At 46.1% G+C, this 23,099-nt stretch overlaps 1 protein-coding gene across 1 annotated transcript in view; it reads right to left on the bottom strand.

Annotated features, from left to right (window-relative positions):
* Positions 1-18,052: 18,052 nt before the first annotated feature.
* Positions 18,053-23,099, bottom strand: part of HS1BP3 (HCLS1 binding protein 3) — a gene marked incomplete at both ends in the record, with an annotated part of 50,357 nt that continues 45,310 nt past the window's right edge. Inside the window, one exon of the mRNA XM_081997089.1 lies at positions 18,053-18,281. Within this exon, the coding sequence (XP_081853215.1) occupies positions 18,053-18,281 (229 nt within the window). The remainder of the gene's footprint in view (positions 18,282-23,099) is intronic.

The raw sequence follows: 23,099 nt of genomic DNA, 5'->3' as shown, positions 1-23,099 counted from the left end.
AGTATTGTGTCCGTTCACGTGGAGCACGGGGGCTCGGCTCTGGATTTCTCCCAGACCCTGTAAAAGACAAATATCTCAACACTGGGGAAAACCTGGGAAGAGAGATATGGATCTGTCCTTTTGTTCTTAAACTCACTAGAAAATACTTCAGTTAAATTAAGTGCTAATCCCTCCTATATGACTTGGTGAAGGCGATGCCATTTAATTGCTTGAGATACAAAAGCCACATCATAATCCCTTTAAGATCAAAACATCTGTGGAGGTTTTCTTTAAAAGCTGTCACAGGTTTCAGGTTCTCTTGACACTTCTGCTTCCATTTACTGTTTCTAGTTTGCTGAGGTGTCGGGCTGCTGTCAGAAAGGCAGCAGCTGAGTCTCAGTGCGGCAGCTCGCGTTCACGTGTGCTGGACAGGAGAAGGCGAGAAGGTAGGTCCTGCTGCCCGCGGCGAGACGCCGCCTCCGACGGCGCACGGCCACCTCTGCCCCATGGACCGTGCCAGCCGCTGGGCTCCGGTGTCCTGTGCCAGTCCGGGTTCATTGCTGGAAACCCCAGTGTTCCAAACGCAGGAGCACACTTTCCTTTTGGCTCCTGTAAGCGTTTCCTTTGGGTTGTCATTATGTTCTCACTCTTACAGGAGGAATTAGATGACTGGCTACTAGGGACCTTATCAAAGGCAGTGATTTTCAAGGGAAAAGGGGCCACCCTTTTGTCGTGGTTTAGCCCCAGCCGGCAACTAAGCACCACGCAGCCGCTCGCTCACTCTCCCTCCCACAGCGGGACGGGGGAGAGAATTAGGAAAAACCTCGTGGGTTGAGATAAACACGGTTTAATAGGACAGAAAGAAAGAAGGGAACAATAATGATAATACCAACAAAGGAATGTATAAGAACAAGTGATGCCCAATACAGAAATTGCTCACCACCCCGTGATCGACAGCCCGTCCCCGAGCAGCGATTTCCGCCCCCCCGGCCAACTCCAGTTTATGTACTGGGCATGACGTCGTATGGTAGGGAATATCTCTTTGGCCAGTCTGGGTCAGCTGTCCCGGCTGTGTCCCCTCCCAGCTCCCCGTGCACCCCCAGCCTGCTCGCTGGCAGGCCAGCACAAGAAGCTGGACTGTCCTTGACGGCCCAGCAACAACCCAAAACATCAGCACATTATCAACAGTTCCTCATCCCAAATCCAAAACACAGTCTCACACTAGCTTCTGTGAGGAAAACCAGCTCTATCCTGGCTGAAACCAGGACACTTTGTACTCAATTTATGGAGCTTTACATGAGACATCCTGAGCTGCTCAGACCATAGGCAGAACAGCCTTAAAAAGCAATTTACATACTGAAACAAGTGAAAAAGCCCCAGAATCAGATAAAAACCAAACCAATTTAATGTATGCATTGTCCTCAGGTATGAAAATCTACTGCACAATCCCAAAGGCACGTCCTTACACAGATGGATTTTGTTTCTAGGGAACTGGAGACCGTGCAGCCTTTTTGATGTTTAGGAACATGTAGCTTTCTCTCGTGTTTATCTGCCTCACACGCGATCTGCATTCTGCATTATAGCACCACATTCTTAAGGATGTAAACGGGAATGAGATGAGAAAGTGTCAGCAAGGCATAAACCACCTTCCCTTTCCCTCAGCATCGTCTGCTCTCAGTCCCCGGGGCATGGCCACGCTTTTCTCATTAAAGATGGAAGCCAGTGGGAGCTGGGTCTCCTTGTTTCTCTGAGCCCAGACATCCAGCTAGATGTCAAAAATTTGTCAGATTGATTTAGGAGGCCCTGCCCCAAAGAATGAAAAAAAAAATATATATATAAAAATTTGAGAATCTTTTTAGTTGACTATGATGCACAAAAAGACTCAGGTGACTCTTGGGCTTCCCAAATGCATTTGAAGGATGTCACTTCAGAGTTTGACCTTTGAAAACTCATCAGCTGCCTAGTCCTGGTTCATCTAGTGTCTGCAAACCCCTCAGATGCTGACATTTAGGTCCCCCAGCTCAGTGATTTTCCATCCATGGTTGACAGCCTCTGTGAGTTGATGTCCACCTCTTCAAATTTCAGTGCGGCTGCCGAAAACCAGGTCTGCTGGCAGCAGGCTTATTCTCACCACACAGGGGTGGACATCCAGCCCGAGGCCTGCGTACTGGCAAAACTGAATGTCACAGATTTAAACACGTTTCTGGGCACATCCAGAAATGCCTCAGCCTTTTCCTTTGCTGAGTAGGATCAAAATGTGTTTGAAACACATCTGGGAAGGATGTGGCAAGACCTGTGGTTTACGTTCTAGGTCAGTGGTTAGGCAGCTGCCGAGGGAAACGTGCACGGCTGTGCCTCCCTCAGGGGAGACGAACCATGCCTCCTTCCTACCGGGTCGATGCTTTAAGTGTCCGCCAGCAGAGACTCCGGACAGGGATACGGTAAGTTTTTCTTGCGAAAGGTGCTTAATTTTGTATTCACTGGGAGAAAAGGGGCATGAATGCTGGGTACTGCCCGGGACTAGGGAGACCTGCTGTCAACCCCCGCTTCAGGGGATAGCTAGTGTAAAAATATACATCCTTCCATTCATCTTACGCAGGGATTAAAATCAGGTACACACCCTCACGTCTTCATTATGGAGACATACTTAATTACATGCATTTGATGGCCTAAAGAACATTTACTTTTCCTATGCATAAAAAAAAAGAAATAATGATTATGTTTAGGGCAACATCAAACTCCAGAACACTTTTTGACAGAGTGAATTAGGTTAAAATCAGTTCAGAGATAGGGAAGGGATGAACTATGGTCTCCCATGTCTGGAGAGGTCTTACTAGCCGAGCAGTAAACGATGGTGCCTCTTCCAGCCCCGCTGTGGGGAGTGGAAGGGGAGAGAAGGGAAGGGTAGGGAATGGGGGGAGGAGAGGGGAGGATTAAGGTCTTAGGTCTATCTGTTCCTTGAGGAATTTGCTTTTGTGTAAGACTTTCCTCCAAGAACACACGCTCAAAAGCAGATACGTTTTTCCCTCCAGTTACGTCAACGGGACTATCGAAAAACACAGACCCTCCCTACGAATCTCTCCTTGCTCGCGCCCCTGGATCACCACAACAACATCGCAGCTAACGCTCCTTACCTGCAAAATCCGGGCCTGCGGCAGTGCCTCCCGCAGCGCTGGGACAGAGACGCCGAGGGAGGTGTGCCAGTGCCGGGCTGCAGTCCTGGCAGCGGCTGCCGCGCCCGCACACACCGCCTCGCTCCCCCACCTGCTGCGCCTGGACGGGCCTCACGGGTTGGCTACTCCGTGGCTTCCCCGAGGGCTTGTCTCTGCTTTTACAAGCTGGCCACAGAGTCCGTGGGCTGCAAATTTGCTCAGGACAAACCTTCCCCTGTCACCACATTCATAAGCAGGCTGTCCCCAAGCAGGTAGGAACAGTGGCGGTCATTAAAAACAGGCGAATAAATTAAGGAACCAGCGATTGCTGCAGTGGACGAGCAAACTGCCAAAGCAGCACCCATGGCTTCCCAGTCCTAAACGCCATGGGGAGAAGCAGGGGTACCCAGAGCATGGGGGAAGTGCTTCAGTTTTCCTAACAGCGTTTCAGCCCGCTTACAGCAAAATTGAGCACTGCTGTTTTCCACCTCTGTCTCTCCCTTGGTGGCACTGTGTTGGCGTTAACAGCGACAGGCACTTTCAGTCATCCAAAAAGTACTTACCTCATCCTGTGTACGAAGACAACACCCAGTCCTGCAAGTCTGTACCCATGTGAGCCTCCCCACGGGAACCAGCAGAGAAACCCGGGTGCACCCACCTGAGTGTTTTGCCTTGGATCTCCTGTGAAATTTTGAAGAGGCTCTCCCTCTTCTCCCCACCCACTACTTCAGCTCGCATCAAAGAAAAGTCCGGGAGCAAACAGCGAGTCTTTTGGGTGAAATGACTGGGTGTTGCAGCTCGGAGGGCGCTCCTGAAGGGCCCTTGCTGCACGGGACCCGTGAGAGGTGGCCCAAGGCAAAGCCCAACCATGCAGAGTGAATGGCAGAGCACCAACGTCCGCCTTCGCCTGCCCACCCCGCTCCCCTCGCCCCACGCTGCCTCCCTCTTCTCCCACCTGCCCCCGTCTCCTCTGCCTCGACAGACCATGCGGATTTGCAGAACCCGACTTCCACGCACCTCTCCCACCCCGCCTGCGGCCCGAGGGGGCCCCGGAGGGAGCTGGCAAGAGAAGCGGGGCTCCTCGTTAGCTGCTGCCGGAACAAACGCCGCTAATTGATTTCCAGCCTCCTGTGGCTGTTTGCGAAGGCAGGGCCCCCGAGCCCACTGCCAAGAGCGTGTTGTGTTTATTTGCTCTGCTGTTCAAGACAGCGTCTCGGGACGGGACCGGGGTGGATTCCTTCGCACGCACATGGAAAACGGAACAACGGGCCAAGGGCTCCCTCTGCGTCCACCGCCGGGGAACAACTCCCGCTGTCCCGTCTTGGGGAGCAGGACTCGCGCAGCCTGGGCTTGGGCACACGCGTGTGATTTCGTTTAGCCCCTCCGTCCAGCACCGCTGCTGAGCGGTCGTCTCCAGGTCACTATGGAGGACACCCATGATGTGCCCAAAGGAGGTCAGAGCACCCCAGAGCTCTCCCTGGTGTCCCTGCGTTTCTCTGAGGGGTCTCAGAGGTTTTCTTTTATAAAGAAGCGTGTGCCCACGTCAGGTTAGATTCATTTTGGCGTGAGAGGAAGCACGACGGGCTATTTATGCCCTGTGCTCCTTCAACAAACTGAGCTTTATTGCTGCTTGCAGAGAGCCTGGAGCTTCTGTAACAGGACACATGGAGGAAAGGCACAATCTTATTTTATGTAGGTGTGTGGCCCTTTGGATAATTTGTCAATGAAATATTGTTCCATCATTGCATGAGATAAGCAGCTCTTATCTTTGGCTGGCCCGGCTGACACCGAATGCACCTTTTGCAAAATCGGGAGAAAGAGCCCTTTGGGGGAATGAAAGAGGCGGGGGCACCGCTCTCCAGCCCCCACCTGCACAAGGAAGTCAGGACGGTGCTTATTTTTGGGGTGCAAATGCTGCAGTGCAAATCAGAGAGCTCGTCTCCTTAAAATCCCACAGGCCAGCTGCGGGTACAGTTCCCTTTCATTACTCCGAAATATTTATCACCCAGGCTTTCCAAAATACACCACTAATCCAAGTGACTGCAGGAGGGCAAAAGGTGTTTTCCCCTCCAAGTGTCCCCCCTCGTGAGTTTTAAAACATTCTTCACTTTGGGCTTGAAAGGAACTTGGAGTGAACACGAGCCGTGCAGAAGAGCAGGGCGAGAACCCTCTGCAGAGATTCTCCCATCACCTTCACGTGAGCCTGAAAACCCGCAGAGCAACACGAGCTCCGCTGCGCAACGCGGCTGCGCATCCCCTTCGTGCCGCCGCCTGAGCCCGGCGCCGCTGCCCGACGCCCAGGCACCCCCTCCCCTCCACTGCTAGGAGGTCCCAGAGCCCTCTGCTCTTCTGCTCGGGGAGGCAGCTCTTCACGCGAGCCGTCGGTCCCGAGGAGCTGAGATGGGGTGAGCAGCCGTACCCCTCCAGGGACGCAGTGCCACGGCACAGCTGAGGTCTGCAGCGGGGAAGAAAGCTGCGTCAGTTTTAACACCCAAAAATGAAACTTCATTGAAACAGAATTGAAAAAGGTCAGTGCCTTTCTGAATGAACCTCTGGTTTGCAATTTTTTCTTTTTTTGAAAAAAAGCGGTCACAGTTGTTCATATATCTCATTCCTGGCTTTTGGTTCAATTTTAAAATTAAATTATAATTTTATAGTTTTAGGGGAAAAGTGACACTCCAAATCAAAACCTACTTCCATTGTTTCTGGTCAGTCCTGTATTTTTACGGTTTGGTTAGGAGGTTTTGTTTGAGATTTTGCCTTTCTGTGGCGATTTGAAACTTAGGTGTTGTCTGAAACCTCCAGATTTCCTTACAAATAGATCCACCACTCCAACACTTCTAGCTACAGCCCTCCCCGATCAACATGTATGGATTGGTTTTTTAAAGACTCCCCGTGACAATGCACTTCTGCCGCGAGGCGAGCAGACGGCCGAGCGGGAGAGACCTCTGCGTTCCCGCAGGAGGTGGCCCCTCACGGCTTGATAGGAGACAAGTCCCACCTGGGACAAGCCGCCATCTCTCCATTTTCCCTGCGTCGGCTGATGTGAACCTCTTCGCGTACCTGCTGCCAGCATGTTTTTTGGCTGTCCCGTCTGCTAACAAATGACCCAAAGCACATGCGCTGGAACAGGCCCAAAATAATGCTCCTGGCACGGCTTCGGCCGATGGGTCCCAGCCTGGAATAGCCTCCCGGCAGCTGGTGGCGGCAGCGGCTGCCGCCTCCGCTTACAGCTCAGGGGAGACCCAGCATGACTTTTGGGGAGAAAGTCTCCTCAGGCAGGATCCATTTCACCTAAGTTTAGATGCCTACAGTCTGCAGCTGAGGGAGTTGGCCGGGGTCCCTGCTAGAGGAAAACAGGCACTTCCAACGGGCATTTCGTCTCACTCCCAGTTAGCTGAAGGTCAGATGAAGCAGCCTAGAAACACCAGCTGTTCTCATTGACTAAAAAAGGGTTCTCAGCTGCCGGCTCTGAGATAGGGAACACCGCCCTTGAAGTTTGCTTCCTTTGCCTAAACACGGATGTCTGATATCTGCTTGGCCTGCAGCTGCCAGCCTCCAAAAGTCTCTCTTGTGGGTCCCCCCCAGCTCCAAGATGATCACTTGCTACGTGCCACAGCCCCTTTGGAGCTGGACGTTGGTGGCCAAGAGATGTGCTTGCAGGGCAAGTCTTGCTCAGCCTCCTCCTACACTGGGCTTAGGGAGGAGAGATGTGTCCGCTGGCTGATGGGCTCTGTCAGGGGACACCACATTCACAGGAAAATTTACAGAATTGCCCACAATATCTTAGTACCAGCAGTAGACACATTATTTTTTTTCCTTTTTTCCTTTTATCATACAGATAAATTTGGGAAAGTTTAGGCTTTGTTTGTCTGCTTCTAATTAATAAGGCAAAAGGCACAACTCTGACATCCAAGTGATTTCTATGCCGATTCCCAAACTCTTCTTTTAAGACACAAGTTGACGGTTGGACTTGATGATCTTAGACGTCCTTTCTAACCTTAATGATTCTGTGATTCTATGATCCTATGACTATAAAGCCTTCTCATCCACATGGTTTTGACAAAAAAATTTATATGGAATAAAAGAATAACTTTCTACAACTTCTTCATCTGCAGACTGCTGAACTGAAGCTTTCTTAATATCTCAACTGGAGCCAAATAACCAAGCATGTGAAATGTTATCCCGAACAATTAAAAATTGGCAAAGTTTAAGGAGCTAAAATCAATGTCCTGTAAAGGGAATGGCTAGACATATTTATCTGCAGCAGGAATAACTTGCCACTTAATACCAATAACGATCATGTTCCTGTTGGTTTAACCAGGTGCCAAATGGGATTACTCTCATTTGCGATGTGTAATCAATAAGGAAAGAATAACAGGAAGCCTTCAGTGATTAGAAATAACTCAGATGCCAGCAAACTATGCTTTTATTCATCCCCCAAAATCTCACTTCTCACTTTCCCTGCAAGTCCCCTGCCCTACACACACAGGTAACAAGGTGCAGCGATGGCAGAGAGCCCCATTGCCATCGCCTGCTGTGCTTCAGTGACCTGAAAGCTTCTGTGTTCAACCACTGACCTTGCTTTCCCTTCTCGTGTACTGCACAGTCACGCTCCTACGTAACTGCTCATTAGTCAGCATTTCATCACGGTTTAAATATTTTCATAAGTGTGTTTCTAAGAATCAGGACTGCCATCAGCACATTGCTTTCAGGCTGCAACACAAGAATATTCAACTCAGCCTCTGCGGCGGCTGATACCATTTCCATTTCAGGCATGGTTACACCCCTGCCCCAGATGAAGGGGCAGCAGCATTTCTCTGTTTTGTTCAGTTCTGTCTTACAGTGTGCTGACACAAATCCCGTAAATGCTTTGTTCACACCGATTCCGAGTAGTCTGTAGTGACTGAATGGTGACTGGTTCAGGGACTGGAGACTGGATGGGGAAGAGAAAGGTGACTTTTAAAGGAATTTGCAGTTTGGGCCTATTTTGCTGACATAATAAAGAAAACAGTTAAGCTTCTCCTCTTTTATTCTTAAAGGTCATTCATTTCCTTCTTATATTTTACTTGGAAAAAATAGGAGGAAACCCAGATTCTCACACCCTTAGTATTGGGAAAACTCATTAGCGATCCCAACAAGCATTATTTTTCTCACAAACATTGTTAGGCGTTTTAAAATAAAACAGGGATGCAACGGGAAAATAAATTTAAACTGGTAATACCAAAATACCCTGTCCTATTGCTAGTTTTCCCTCCCTTTCATCTGTTGCAATATCACCAGTTCACTGGCTGTCCAGCAGTCAAAGCATCTTCCCGGATTTCTAACAGAAGAGAGAAAAGGCAGGAAAAAAAATTTCAGACGGAGAATATTCCAGGTCATCCTTATGCACATCATGAAAAAATGAAAACCGATCAGAATATCTCTTAATCCACAAGATTGTTTTGTTTGTATTTTTAGTTTAGCCTTGAGGTTCATGGCCAAGATACGAAACCAGACAAATCCTTTGCTGGCTTTGCTGTAGAGTCCCTGTTTAACTGTGGGAAGATTAATAAGCCTCCCTGTTTTTCCAGTGTTCTCATATGTACTATACCTCACCTGGAGGTGAGGCAATGAGCTAGCAATGTGCGCTCGCAGCCCAGAAAGCCAACCGCACCCTGGGCTGCACCCAAAGCCACATGGCCAGCAGGCCGAGGGAGGGGATTCTGCCCCTCTGCTCCGCTCTGGTGAGACCCCACCTGGAGTAACTGTGTCCAGCTCTGGAGCCCTCAGCACAGGAGAGACACAGACCTGCTGGAGCGGGTCCAGAGGAGGCCACAACAATGATCAGAGGGATGGAACAGCTCTGCTGTGAGGACAGGCAGAGAGAGTTGGGGTTGTTCAGCGTGGAGAAGAGAAGGCTCCGGGGAGACCTTATTGCAGCCTTCCAGTAATTCAAGGGGGCTTACAAGAAAGATGGGGACAGACTTTTGAGCAGGGCCTGTTGCAATAGGACAAGGGGTCATGGTTTTAAACTAAAAGAGGGGAGATTTAGACCAGATATAAAGAAGACATTTTTCACCGTGAGGGTGGTGAAACCCTGGCCCAGGTTGCCCAGAGAGGTGGTAGATGCCCCATCCCTGGAAACATTCCAGGTCAGGTTGGACGGGGCTCTGAGCAACCTGATCTAGTTGCAGATGTCCCTGCTCATTGCAGGGGTGTTGACTAGATGGCCTTTGAAGGTCCCTTCCAACCCAAGCTATTCTATGATTCCATAATTCTATGATTCTATATTATCAGACACAGAGAAACACAGAGCCTATAAATGACTCCAAAGTCCTAAATCCCAGTCACTACTGAAGTGTCTAAAATAACTGAATATTGTTTTCCTGAAATGCCTGTTATTAAAATAGCTGCAGGAAAGAGAAAGGGAGGCAGCAGGTCTCCAACAGTCGCACACAGGCGAATACCGCAGCCCCCGGGCCAGGGGCACGGTGCTGTGCTCGCTTTGTCGCTCTTGCCCAGCACGTTTTGAAGCATCCCTGCCGAACAGCATAGCCTTCCCAGCATGGCAAGACAGCAGGCAGCAAGGATACCTGCTGTCCTGGGATCTCCTGCTGGTTTCTAATGCTGCCCTGTGAAACCCCTGCGTGGATCTCTGGTAGAATTAAATGGGATTTGTTATTCAAACATGGCTCTAGGGAATCAGTTTTATTTTTTCCACTAAACTCCCAGTTTTTCTCTTTCTCTTCTTATCATATGACTGAGCCAAAAAAACCCCCAAGATTTTCTTTCACAAAACTGGTAAATCTGCAGGTCAAGTGGGAAAAAGAAAGAGGGAAAAGAACAAGAAAAGGCAAAAAAAAAAAAAGGAAAAATAAAAAAAAAGAAAGAAAGAAAAAGAAACAGCAACAGAAATGGATTTAAAAGGCTGTGGTAAACGCAGACATTACAGATTTCGTCCACAGTAATTACTGGATGAGCCACTGCAGGTCTGTACCTTGAAGGGGAAGGCAGTCGATCTGGTAATTACTGCATTAAAGGGAAATGGGTCAGCTCATGACTGCTCTGCAAAACAGTCATCATGCACAGACTTGCAAATGTGGGAAAACGAGCTGGTAAATCTGGCAAGCGCAGCACCGTTCAGAATAGCCCCGTTGCTTGTCAGCCTTAGCTGAAAGCGCTGCCCGGGCACAGCCTGGCAGCGTGGGGCACGGCCACGCAAACGCCCTGCTGCCCGAGCCAGCCTGGTTTGTGTTGCCAGCTTGGACATGGGAGGAAGCAACAGCCTCTCACCGAGACACCAGGCTTGTTTTTTGAGCCAGGCTTGGGACAGAGACCGCCTCCTGTCTTGCTGCTTAAGTAAATTTTTATTTCTTCTCATTTTTTGCTACTGCACTGCCTAAAGTACTCACCCAGGAGGGAAGAAATATGGGCCTTCTGCCTTTTTAGCCTCAGGGACTTCTGAACCCCAACCTTCCATTTCTCCAGCAAACAGCAAGCAGGGCAGTGCCAAAATCAGGCTTTACCTTCCCTGCTGACACTGGACAGAAATAGGATTCCTGGAAGAAGAAACAGATTTTTATAGCCAATAATGAGGACATCCCTTTGGGAGCAGGAGATGTGGGGGCTTGTTGTCTTCCGCTGCCACTCCCACACAATATGACGTTGTTCCTTTAGTTCAGCCAATGTTTGCTTAATGCAAAACCAGCCTAGGGAGCAGAGCCGCCGCGCAGTGGCTGCGCTGTTACCTTACGGGCGCTGGCTGGGCATTGCGAAATCCACTCCAGCATCTGCAACAGGGGCACGGCTGTTCCCCCCTGTGACTGTGCCCTGTCCTCCCTTTGCTCCCTCAGGACAATCCCTGACTGCAAAAGTGGAAGGTAACAGGCTGAGGTCAGCTGGATCTTGGGCTCAATTTAGCACCGAACATGCACTGATGACATCAGCAAGCGCGGCAGCACAACAGGAGAGGATTTGCGAAGCGAAGCAGCTGGGGTCGTGTACCCACTGCCCACATGTACACATCTGGGGGGAGTTACTTCTACTTCTAGTTGGGTCCCCTGGACCCAAGTGTCCTGTTTGCTCCGTGGCAGCTCTGAGATGGGAACCAGCGTGTGGTAAGTGGAGCCGATCAGGAGGTTTACTATGAAAGTGCTCCCTTGAGCAAAACTATACTACTGATTAAGACAGCCCCAGATTTCTTTTTCATTCCTCTTGAAAAAGATGACTTTTCCACATCATTCCATGTAGAATTAGGTTTTCTGTTTAGGCAAGGCATTACAACTATAATTAGCCAGCAATTCTGGACACAAAAAATTCCTTTCTGGGACTGTACACAAGATTAAATATGTAAACTATTAAAGGTCAAGACACAGGAAGGCATAAGCAGGAAACCAAATCACAGTAGCCTGCAGATTTTATTGCATAAGGTTGCGGGGAAGCACCGGGTAGCTTTGATTCTCAGCATTCAAGGTAAAGAAATTATTATTTTCGTTCACAGTAAGAACTTCTTAACATACCCAGACATTATCAAACGGAACCATAAGCTCTATAAGCTTCTCTGAGGTGAAATTAGTGACCTTAAATTATTATTACCAACAAAATGATCTGAGAAGTTTGCAATCATTAGCATAAATTCCCTGGGTGAACTTAAAAAGCACAGAGAAATGAGCAGAAAAGTAAGAAACGCGCTCAGTAAATACCCCAGGAATATTGTAATTTTATTTTGTTTGCTTTTATATTCATTTGAAAACCCATGGCGCTCATCTCACCAAAGAACCATTAAACGAATTGTTCATTTCAGCTCTACAGCCCTGATCTTCCCTTACCTCCTCTCCCAAGCATCAGCAGCACCAGGCTTCCAATGATCTGCATGGGATTTTGACAGATTAGATTGGCAGTATGACGCTCCCAGCAGTCATAGGAAGCAACCCTCCGGTGACATAAATGGCACGGAAACATTGCCTTTGGCAGAAAATGGCTAAATCGCATTCAGAGAGAATTTAATGAGTTCAAGGAGAGACTGGTTTGCATTTTTTGATGAAAAACCAACAAAATGATGGTTTTCATACATCGTCCTGATTTGACTGGGTGACTGAAAATCCCACATTAAGATGCCAGAGGACCACAATGCTTCCCCATGGCTCTAACAGCTCCAAACCTCCAAATCTGCTGCCATGATTCCTAGGTACTCGATAATGAAAACAATATACCTGAGGGTTACAAACCGTGGTGGTGGTTAATGCAGCAGGGGCTGTTATGCCTTTTTGTGTTTGGTGAGGACTTCAAAGACGAAGGTTCCTGAACACCTCACTGAAAAAGAGCATAATGAAGCATCAGATGGTCTGTTTAGGGGTTATTCCACTGAAATTTGTGGGGTGTTGTTTGATGATGCCTTTTGTTGATTACTTACCCTTGGCAAATCTCTTACAGTTGACTTCCTAGGCAAATCACAGTATCTACTAATCTTATCATTAAGGGTGGGATCTGGAGGAGCATTCAAGAATGGTTGAAATCTTCCTCCTGTATCAATAAGACTTTTACCACTCACTGCAAATATAATATACATGTCAAAAGTGGCTTTTGAGAAAGTATATACTGCAAATCAAAATTTCCACTGACTTTAGGAATCTCTCCTGAGTAAATAGGAGAAATGTCTTTGTTGTTATAAGGCCAGTGGATGGATCTTACTGAGGATGCCGGGAAGCAGGATGATAAAGCACCAAGGATGTTCTGTTCTTCCAGTCACCATATCCTCACCAAGTGACTCATTCCATGTGAGTTTTGGGTTAGCCCAGTACAGTGTTCTTCACAACAGCCAAAAGCAGATGACTATAGGGGAATACAAAAATATTTGTTTGTTGAATATTCGCCTCATTTCCAGCAACTTGTAGCTCAAGGAATTCCCAAGCTCTAAGTGGCATCTTTAATAACCCTTGTGTCGTGGTTTATCCCCAGCCAGCAACTGAGCACCAGGCAGCCACTTGCTCACTCCTCCTTCCCTAGGTGGGATGGGGGAGAGAACTGGAAAAAAATCTCGTGGGTTGAGATAAAAACAGTTTCATAGGACAGCAAAGGAAGAGGAAATAATAGTATTACTGATAAAGGAATACACAAAACCAAGTGATGTACAATGCAACAACTCCTTACCACCTGGTGACCAATAGCCCATCCCCGAGCAGTGATTCCCACCCCTCGGCCAACTCCAGCTCACACACCGGGCATGACGTTACCTGGAAGGGAATGTCCCTTTGGCCAGGCTGGCTCAGCTGTCCTGGCCGTGCCCCCTCCCAGCTTCTTGTGCCCCTCCCTGCTGGCGGAGCGTGGGGAGCTGAACAGTCCTTGGCTGAGCGTAAGCACTACGACTGCTTAGCAGCAACTAAAAACACCAGCGTGTTATCAACGTTACCCTCATACCAACTCCAAAGCACAGCACTGTTCCAGCTATTAGGAAGAAAACTAACTCTATCGTAGCCGAAACCAGGACACCTCGATAGATTTCTCTTTGATGAGTCTACCCAGTGTCTCCTTGACCCCACATAAATTTTTAGCATCCATAACACCCTGGTATGAATAAAACTTAGTCCCTAAATATCTATGACTAATCAGTCCTTTAAGTGGCTTCATTGACTTCTGAACTCCCACAGCAGCACTTAATTTCACTATTAATTTAATTTACCATCATCACATTTCACTGCTAGTATTTTTACTCAAAGCTGTGTACCCTACAGATGGTACTCCAGAAACACAGGCACATGATTTCCCTTCACTTTAATTCTTCATTAGGTTCAATGCATGACATAAATACCAGTAATACATGGAAGGCTATAAAGGAAGATCAGTGACATGGTAAGGGCTGAAAAAATTGCATCAGAAGGGTTTAAAGATGAATCAAGGAATGAATGGGTGCAATACAGAAAGCAACTGAGTGACTTCATTCAGTCCTGTTGTTGCTGTTGAGATGAGAAGTAAGAATATAACTAAAATCTCAGAGTAAACCCCCTTTCTCTTGACTTAAGGAGGTTTAAACTGTCACAAATGTATGATCACATCGATCAATAAGAAACGTGGTTGATGCACACACAAAGATTCAAGGATCCTTGGTGACATTAGTGACAGTCACACTTTTAAGTGAAGTATTAGTGCTTTTTCTACTCTATATTAAATCTAATGACCACAGAGATTGGTCATTTATAGTCCCCTTTCATTAGCTAATGCCTGAGTGTCCCATGAGCGTGCTGGATTTTTATGACCTTAAATCACAGGCTGACTTCTATTCTGCTGTAGCAAGCTCAGCTTCTTTGCAGAAGCTAACATCTGGGCAAAGATTAGCAGAAATAACACTTTCAATTACTGTATTTTTTTAGACCCAACCCAAATTGTCACTGACTAAACTAGGCCTTCAATTCTGTATGGGAATTAGCTTTCCTAAAAATGTAGCAACAGAACAGACCTGAGCAGATGACCCACAGATCATCTGTGAAATACCCAGCTTGGTGAAATCTGCATTTTAACTGTGACCCAAATAATGAAGTATTTACTATTATTTGTTAATTAGTGCTGTACCACGTAACAAGCAGAAGGTTATGCAAAACAGGAAGCAGCTTCTAAAGCAACAGAGATACCTATTATGAGTTCTAATCACTAAAGAAAACATCTTTTGTAAGGGTTTAAATTTAATGCTCTTGCTTTTCAAATCTTCTGATGAGCTAGCTATTACGAGTGTCGAAAGGTGATGCCTGTCAGCCAAGAACTACATTAGAGTCTATAATTGAATTTCAAGAGTTGTCAAGAGCAGGCTAATAAAATAGCTGCTACTAGAAGTGATGTATGCAAAAAGAAAACTCTGGTCTGGCAGGATGCAAAGTATGTTGTGTGGTTTCCCTATGTCACTTCAAATAGTATGTTCAATTTTTCTGGGCTACATTTGTCTGACATTCTTCTCTTGTATAATAATGATTCATTATATATGATTTATTCAAGGACCGTAACTCACCTGTAAGAGCCTATAAATATTACTGGAGCTACACATTTGCATTGTAAAACAAATGCTTAACAATGGGATTTATGAAGGATCTTTTTATGTTAGTTCCTTGACAGGAAAGACAGATTCTTCTGAAGTAAAACATTGACCTTAAAATTATCTTAAAAATCTAACACAGGAAACAATTAACAGCTCTTCCTTCCCGGTATTGTTTAGGTAATTTGACAATTTTAGGGAGGGCTTGGGGACAAAGTATTCCTCGGCCATTCAAAATGGGTGCAGCTATACTGTTGCTACATCAGTATTACTGGGAATATTCTCATGGTTATGATGGTAATATATAATATCTACCCTGCCACTGTTTTGCAGAAGCATAAGCCATTTCTGAGTAGAGCTCTTCAAAGTGGTGGAAAGCAGAGAGATGACATTGCTATGAGGAACAGTGAAAAGAAAAACATAGTCCCAGCTGGAACAAAGGCTGCACATTGTGTCAATGCACCAAGTGGTGTTAATGAAAGGGTGTGGCCTGCTGGCATCCCTTATTGCCCCTGCTAAACTAGTATGTGGGTATGGAGTGATTCTTCTAAAACCAGGGGAGAATCACAGAATCATAGAATAGTTTGGGTTGGAAGGAATCTTTAGAGGCCGTCTAGTCCAACCCCCCTGCAATGAGCAGGGATATCTTCAACTAGATCAGGTTGCTCAGAGCCCCATCCAACCTGACCTGGAATGTTTCCAGGGATGGGGCATCTACCACCTCTCTGGGCAACCTGTGCCAGGGTTTCACCACCCTCATGATGAAAAAATTTCTTCCTTGTATCTAGTCTAAACCTACCCTCCTTCAGTTTAAAACCATTACCCTTTGTCCTATTCCTACAGGCCCTGTTAAAAAGTTTGTCCCCATTCATCTAGAGCACACCAAGTTGTGAGAAGCTGATACCTACAGCTGGGCTGTAGGTCAAAAATACAGAAACGCAAACATTTTCCCCCAGTTGTGCTGAATAAAGTGAAGATCAAGATTCCTCAACCCTCAGTTAAACATACAGTGGCTGTTCATGACACCAGGCGGTGCAACAGGAAGGCTGTGTGAATTCATTTCTCCTGCCTGCTATTCTCTGCCTGCTCTCTGGCAAGTCTTTTATTTTCTCCTCAGTGCTTTTGTTCCCCTTTTGCTGGATGGGATAAACAAGCTTCCTAATTGCACCAGAACACCATGAGAACAGACGGGATCAGGTACTACCTTTGCCCATATATACTTTTACATTTAGCTGCTCTCAATGGAAATACAAGTGCAGCTACATTCTTGGTTCCATATTTACTTACATAGGGTTTTAGCTGAGCGTGCACTTTAACACCATGTAACACTCCTCAAGTCTTAAATGGAATCCATCCTTTAACTACGATTTGCTGCTACTGTCCAACCTAGAGAACAATAACAGTAACACCTGCAGGGTAGCAAAATGTTTTATTATACTGAAACATACTGTACATAGATAAGACCCAATGGTTACCTTTTATCTGTCCCATCAAACCAAAATACCTTTATCATATTTTCCATTGGCTTAAAAAGAAAATACTAATAGAGATAATTTCATCATAAAATATATATATATAATGCTTTCTATTTATTTTATTCTATATTAGAAAGGCAAATTTGGAGATAGTGATATGGCTTAAATATATTAATATTTTCCCTCTGGGGAGCTTGTCTTCACATCTGGATACAACACATGGAATGAGTTCAGGAATCTCTTTCTAAATGACAGCAGGTATCAACCCACATTAGATATAAATTCAGCATGTTCAACAGAGTGCCTGAGCCGGGGAAGAAGAGGGGTAGTGTGGGATGCCTGTTCTACCATGTTTTTCTTTTCCTGCATATTAGAATTTCTCCAGTATATTATCTTCCTATTTCTTCCTCTGGATAATCCCAAGTTTGCCCTCCCTTTTTTCAACCATTGCCATAGTAATGAACACACCATTGTTTTATCAAAAAACTCATTTTAGCTTAGTGGAATTAGTCATCATGGCTGCTTCTTTAAGTTCTGGGAGAAGTGAAGGAGAAAGAGTGAGCAATTCAGAGGTCCACCATTAGGGACACCTGCATTGAATCACCTCCTGGAGAAATCTCTTTCTCTCCACTAGCTACAGTGGAAGCCCAGGAAGACTTGGCTGGAAAATTAGCCCTTGCCAATCTTGAGTAGGTTCACAAGAGTCCTACGGCATCCAAACCTCCTACACCCTACAGCCTCCACGTATGTTGGGAGCTGCACTCTAAGCCATCTTCAGCCATTTGCTGCTCTCCCCCAGGGGCAGAGATGCACAGCGTCTAGTCTTCGCAGTCCTACAAGTTGTCCTACAAGTTGGCGTTTGCACAACAACAAAGCCAGCAGATTGTCAGGCTTAGCTGGGATTCCAGTATTTCTCTGAACTACAGAGGAAATGTTACCTATACTTAACAGTTCCTGGTTATAAATTGCTGAAATACCAGTCAGGGAGGAAAGGGCTGCTATAAAAATGCACAGGATAAAAAGAAAATGACCTTTCCAGTGAGCTGAAATACACTGTCTAAAACGACAGGAACAGCATCCTGTCCTGCATCAGACCATTTGCTGGACACTATTCCCACTTGCCATGTGTGCAACTGGCTTACCATTTTCAATTATGACTAAACAGGCCAAAACTGTACTATGTTGATACTAAAACAGTAGTGCTATGTCCTTGCCCATATTCCCTTGTAAAACCCTGAAAATCTAAGGCAACATTATACCACAACTGCACTGTTTTGAAAACATCATGTCGAGCCTGTGCTAGTCAAACTTGCTGTTCTCTAGATGATGGTACACAAATGAGCACTGTGACAGTGAAGAGATGTTGTCAATTCTTGCTACTGTCACTTGAGCTCCCTGGGAGTTTGGGCCAAGAAGGCATCATTACTTTTTAAAAATACATATGTTCAAAAAAGGCTTGTATCTTGGTTGTTGATAGATTCATTTTCCTGGATATACTGGAGAATGTCCACTTCATTCATTGTCTGAATCCTCTTTTCCTTTGGCTTTGCCAGTGGAGATGAGTTAGTGTTCCTGGGGGCAACTGCTGGCTTCTGAGGCAATGGTGGTTTTGATGGTACCTTAGGTTTTGGTTTGGAGGTTACTTTCAAGAGTTTCTCTAAATCATCTTCAACTCTGGAATGAGAAGAAAACATCAGTAACATTCTGGGAATTTCTGAAAAGCTTTTTGGTTTGTAAGAAAATGCATTCTTGCGAAAATAAAACTTTCTGCAGGAAAGGATCAACTTGGATGGATTTCTCTTTTAGGAAGAGTTTTCCATAAAAGTTTCAATGTTACCAAAATAACAACTGTCTTTTTATAACGTGATTTTTCAGTTCACCATGCAAGTTAATTAATTTTACAGCATGTATGCAAATGTCTAAATTAAAAGAAATTTGAAATTATCAGAATAAAAATAACTTGATCTAAGTTTGGGGAAAAAAATGCTTTTGCTTTGTGACAGGAGGGTTTGTTTCCTCAAGAGTTCAGAAATTTTCACAAGATAGTAAAATTTTTCACATTCGGCTCTGTTGCCTCTTCATCCCCATCCCCCAAGACTGAGATTGAGCATCCTCCATGCTCAGTCATGACAAACTGGAAAATCTAATGTCTTTAAAAATATTGTATTCACATCTGCCTCTAAGAAACAGAAGGAGTTTTGTAATCTGTGAATATATACAACCCTTTTTTGGGGACTATTTCCTAGTGAAATAACCCAAAACACCTGAACAGTTAAGTATGTTTCCTACCTTGATTGTTCGACCTTATCAGAAGACACGGCATGCTGTGCGTGCCCAACTGTTCCCATTGAGGCTGTTAAAGATGTTGAGAGAGCCCTTTTAACAGATAGTCTTGTGACTCCAAGAGGCCTTTGGAAAGTGAGTATATGAAGGAAAGGGAAAGAAGGCTCTGAATGGCAAAGATGGCAAAGTAAAAAGGTAGCTAGAGAAGACTTTACAGGCCACAGTAATTTCTGCTCTGAATCAAAATAGTCTCTTGGTTTGGTCATCTGAGTGCAACGGTCAAACAAAACACCATAAGGATTAAACACAGTTGTTAATTTCCCAAAGGCTTGATTGATAAATAACTGTTAAGCAGTCAAAACCCAACGAGCAATCCATGCAAACCATCAGCTGTGTAATGACCAGCTGCAAAAACGAAGCTCCTGATAAAATGCATAGCTCATACAGGCTTATGAACACACAACTTCCAAAAGGCTCTGCCCCTAACTGTAGCATACAAAATCAAGAAAGCTAAAGCATAAGAAGTGCAAGCAAAAACTTTTACACAGGTGTATTTGGTTTGTGTGGCCAGGTTTTGGTAGCAATGGGGGCTACAGGCTTCTGTGAGCAGCTGCCAGAAGCTTCCCCCATGTCTCACAGAGCCAGTGCCCGTGGCTCCAAGAGGGACCCGCCGCTGACCGAGGACCAGCCCATCGGCGACGGTGGCAGCGCCGCTGGGAGAGCAGAGCTGAGAAGAGGAAAAACCTGCGCAACAGCAACTGCAGCCGGAGAGAGGAGCGAGAACATGGGGGAGAACAGCCCTGCAGCCCCCAGCCCAGAGCAGGAGGGGCAGGAGGGGCTCCAGGCGCTGGAGCAGAGGTTCCCCGGCAGCCCCTGGGGAAGCCCCCGGGGAGGCGGCTGTGCCCCTGCGGCCGTGGAGCTCCACGGGGGAGCAGATCTGCACCCGGACCCGGGGAGGGCCCCACGCCGGAGCAGGGCGATGCCCGAAGGAGGCCGTGACCCCGTGGGCAGCCCGTGCTGGGGCCGGCTCCTGGCAGGGCCTGTGGCCCCGTGGGGAGAGAGAGGAGCCCCGGCTGGAGCAGCCTGTTCCTGAAGGACGGCACCCGTGGGGGGACCCGGGCTGGAGCAGTTCATGCAGAACTGCAGCCTGTGGGAAGGACTCACGTTGGAGAAGTCCATGGAGGACGGTCTCCTGTGGGAGGGACCCCAAGCTGGAGCAGGGCAGAGGGTGAGGAGTCCTCCCCATGAGGAGGAAGGAGCGGCAGAGACCAGGTGTGATGAACTGACCACAACCCCCATTCCCCGTCCCCCTGCATTGCTGAGAGGGAGGAGGGAGAGAAATGGGGAGTGAAGCTGAGCGGGGAAGAGGGAGGGGTGGGGGGAAGGCGTTTTAGGATTTGGTTTTATTTCTCATTACCCTAGTCTGATTTGATTGGTAATAAATTAAACCTATTTCCCCAAGTTGAGTCTCTTTTGCCCGTGACAGCAGTTGCTGACTGATCTCTCCCTGCCCTTATCTCGACCCACGAGCCTTTTGTTATGTTTTTCCTCCCCTGGGCAGCTGGGGAGGGCAGTGACAGAGCGGCTTTGGTGGTCAACCCACCACAACGGGGGACCAGGAGCCAAAGATCAAGAGGAACAGCAGGTTTGTAATATGTAGGTATCTCCTTGCTAAACCCCAGCTTTAGTGTGATACACTTACTCTACGACCATAGTGTCTTAGGCACTGAAATGATTTAACTGTTTGTTTACAAGTATTGATATAAGAACTGTTTTTACCAAAATTTAGTATCAACTGAATTGGCCCACTAGGCTGTAACAGTGCCAGCAGTAAAACTCCATCTGTGTCAGCCAAAGGGTAGCCCGACAGGGAAGCTACAAATGAACTAGTAGATAAGATAAAGGTGCAGAAGGTAGTCCAAAGGGACCAGAATTTTATTCAGTGCTAAAATTCCCTTCAAATAGTTTTACTCAGTTCACTCTTAGAGGACTTGTGAGGATAAGAAAGTCTGGTCAAGTGATTCTTAAACAAGAAAGGAGTTAGCAGCACATGCGCAGCCCATTCTCTCCCTTTGTCTCTGCTAGAGCACTACATAAGAGGTGGCACAGTCCCTCCATCCAGGAGGATGGGCTGGATGCTCTCTGTTGGTCACAGCACCCATAGCCATCTCATGGCAAATGACAAGGAGCAAATGGAGATGTGACTAAGGGAACAGGCAATGGCAGTTTCTCTCTGGGAGGGTTCTCTGAAGCTCGTCATCTGAGCCCCTGCTAACTGGAAAGAAAGGGTTTGCTGGAGCAGCTCTCCAGCAGCTCCACTCACTGGAACAGGACACCATACATGAAGTCTAAGGAAGGTGCCTCTTTAGTTTCTTCTTCTACAAGCCCCATATGTAGGCAGTCCCTGGAGCATGAACGAGTCTTACCTCATTTCATGTCAGGTATTTTTTGTTCCTTCCACTCATTTGTCTTTTGTAATTTATATCTTCCTCACTGCCAGGGAATGAGGCCATCTCATGGTGGGGGTGGGAGGGGTGGGCTGTCATCCAGACCCGTGCAACACCACTGGGATAACTTCTGTTGACTAAATGGGACTGTGATTTCTCCCCTTCTCTCTTTGTTCACCAGTAACCTTAGGAGAGATACTGTAAATGCCTTAACACAAGCAGAACAATTGGTGGGGCCTTCTGCAGACACTTAAAGTAGGCAGTTAAAGCAAAGCTGAACTCTTCCGTAATTTGGGGAGTGACTTATTCATGTAATTGGCCAGGACCATGGAGAACATGATAGCAGAAGGGATAACAGGAGAATCAATGTATCTGAGACATTTTATTGCTCCATCCCTAGTGCACATGGTTTGAATGTTAAAACCACAGGTACTTAAAGAGCTCCAGCACCCTCAGCTAAGTATCCCGCTGTTAGTAATAAAAAATGCATAATTTCAAGGGTTTCTTTTTTACGTTTGCCCTTATTAAAAGCTGTGAGGAACTTATGACTGTACTGTCCGGGCTGAAACAAACTACACTCACCATGAATTGGCCATAAAGTGAAAAAGGATTAGCCTGAATTTTCTGCTGTAAACAAAATGGTCAGAACCCTTTAAGATAAAACCATCCTTGAAGTCAGATCTTTTGTTTTCAAAGGATATCTAAAATATCAGTTTTAACCAAGGCTAACCTTGTAAAATTAACTGCCTGAACACTAATATCTAAAACTAGGAAATACCTAAACAGACCAACTGATAGACAGCTGGGCCACTGTCTCAGAGCTCTGCACCTTGAACTCTACTTTATGGACTTTGTACTCCAGCAGGCAGCTCCTGCTGTTACCTCAAATTTGAGTCCCCAAGTAAATTTAGAGATTATATTCTCTTCTATTTAGATAATAAGATTTCTCATGTCTCTTAGTTTGCATGATTCCCTGTGGGTGACATATCCCACAACTTACAAAACACCTTGTCAGTGTATTCCTTCCTTCTGAACTCCTCATCTACATAGAAGAAATTAATTTAATTTAAGGCCAGGCATTTTTGTTTGCTGCAAACTCTGATATCCGAAAGATATCACACATGTGATCACATTGCCAAGACATGTTCTTGTTCTCTTTGCTGTGTAATAAACAAAACATGTTAGGGCTGGTATTTCTGAAGCTTAGCTTTCTTTAGCTGATCCGATGCCTCCCTCTTTGGCATAAACAAATACTGAATGAATCAGTGTCCATGTCATAAAGTTTTGGTCGTAAATAACAGAAATCATAATAACCAGATGAACAATACATATATACATATACATATATATACACATACAGATCACATGGAGGAAGCATGATTTTGAACTAGGTGCACTGCCCAGCAAGGGCAGCAGTGAATATAGCTCATTAACCTGATCAGATGGAACAGCTTCCCAAATTCTCTGCTCCTGTGCGGCTCTATATTAATTTCTGTGATAACCACAACAACAAAACCACAAGCGCAGTCATAAAATACCCCCAAAAGATGCAGTCCAGTAGGTTGTGTAGGGTTTGGGTTTTTTTGGGGGGGGAGGTGAGCAGGGTGTTTTTTAGTAGTGTGCTTTTAGGCCAAAAATTCTGCAGGAGATGATTTTTCAAAGTCTGGAAGCTGATCATGTAAATCTTTTTTTTGTCCTGGATTTTTTTAAGACCTTGGTTAGACAGAATCCTTTTACAGAGAACACAAGAGATAATATGTGG

The sequence above is a fragment of the Phaethon aethereus genome (genome assembly GCF_964289735.1).
Source record: "Phaethon aethereus genome assembly, chromosome: 3".
Lineage (NCBI taxonomy): Eukaryota > Metazoa > Chordata > Aves > Phaethontiformes > Phaethontidae > Phaethon > Phaethon aethereus.
This window is presented reverse-complemented; position numbering and strand designations above follow the sequence as displayed.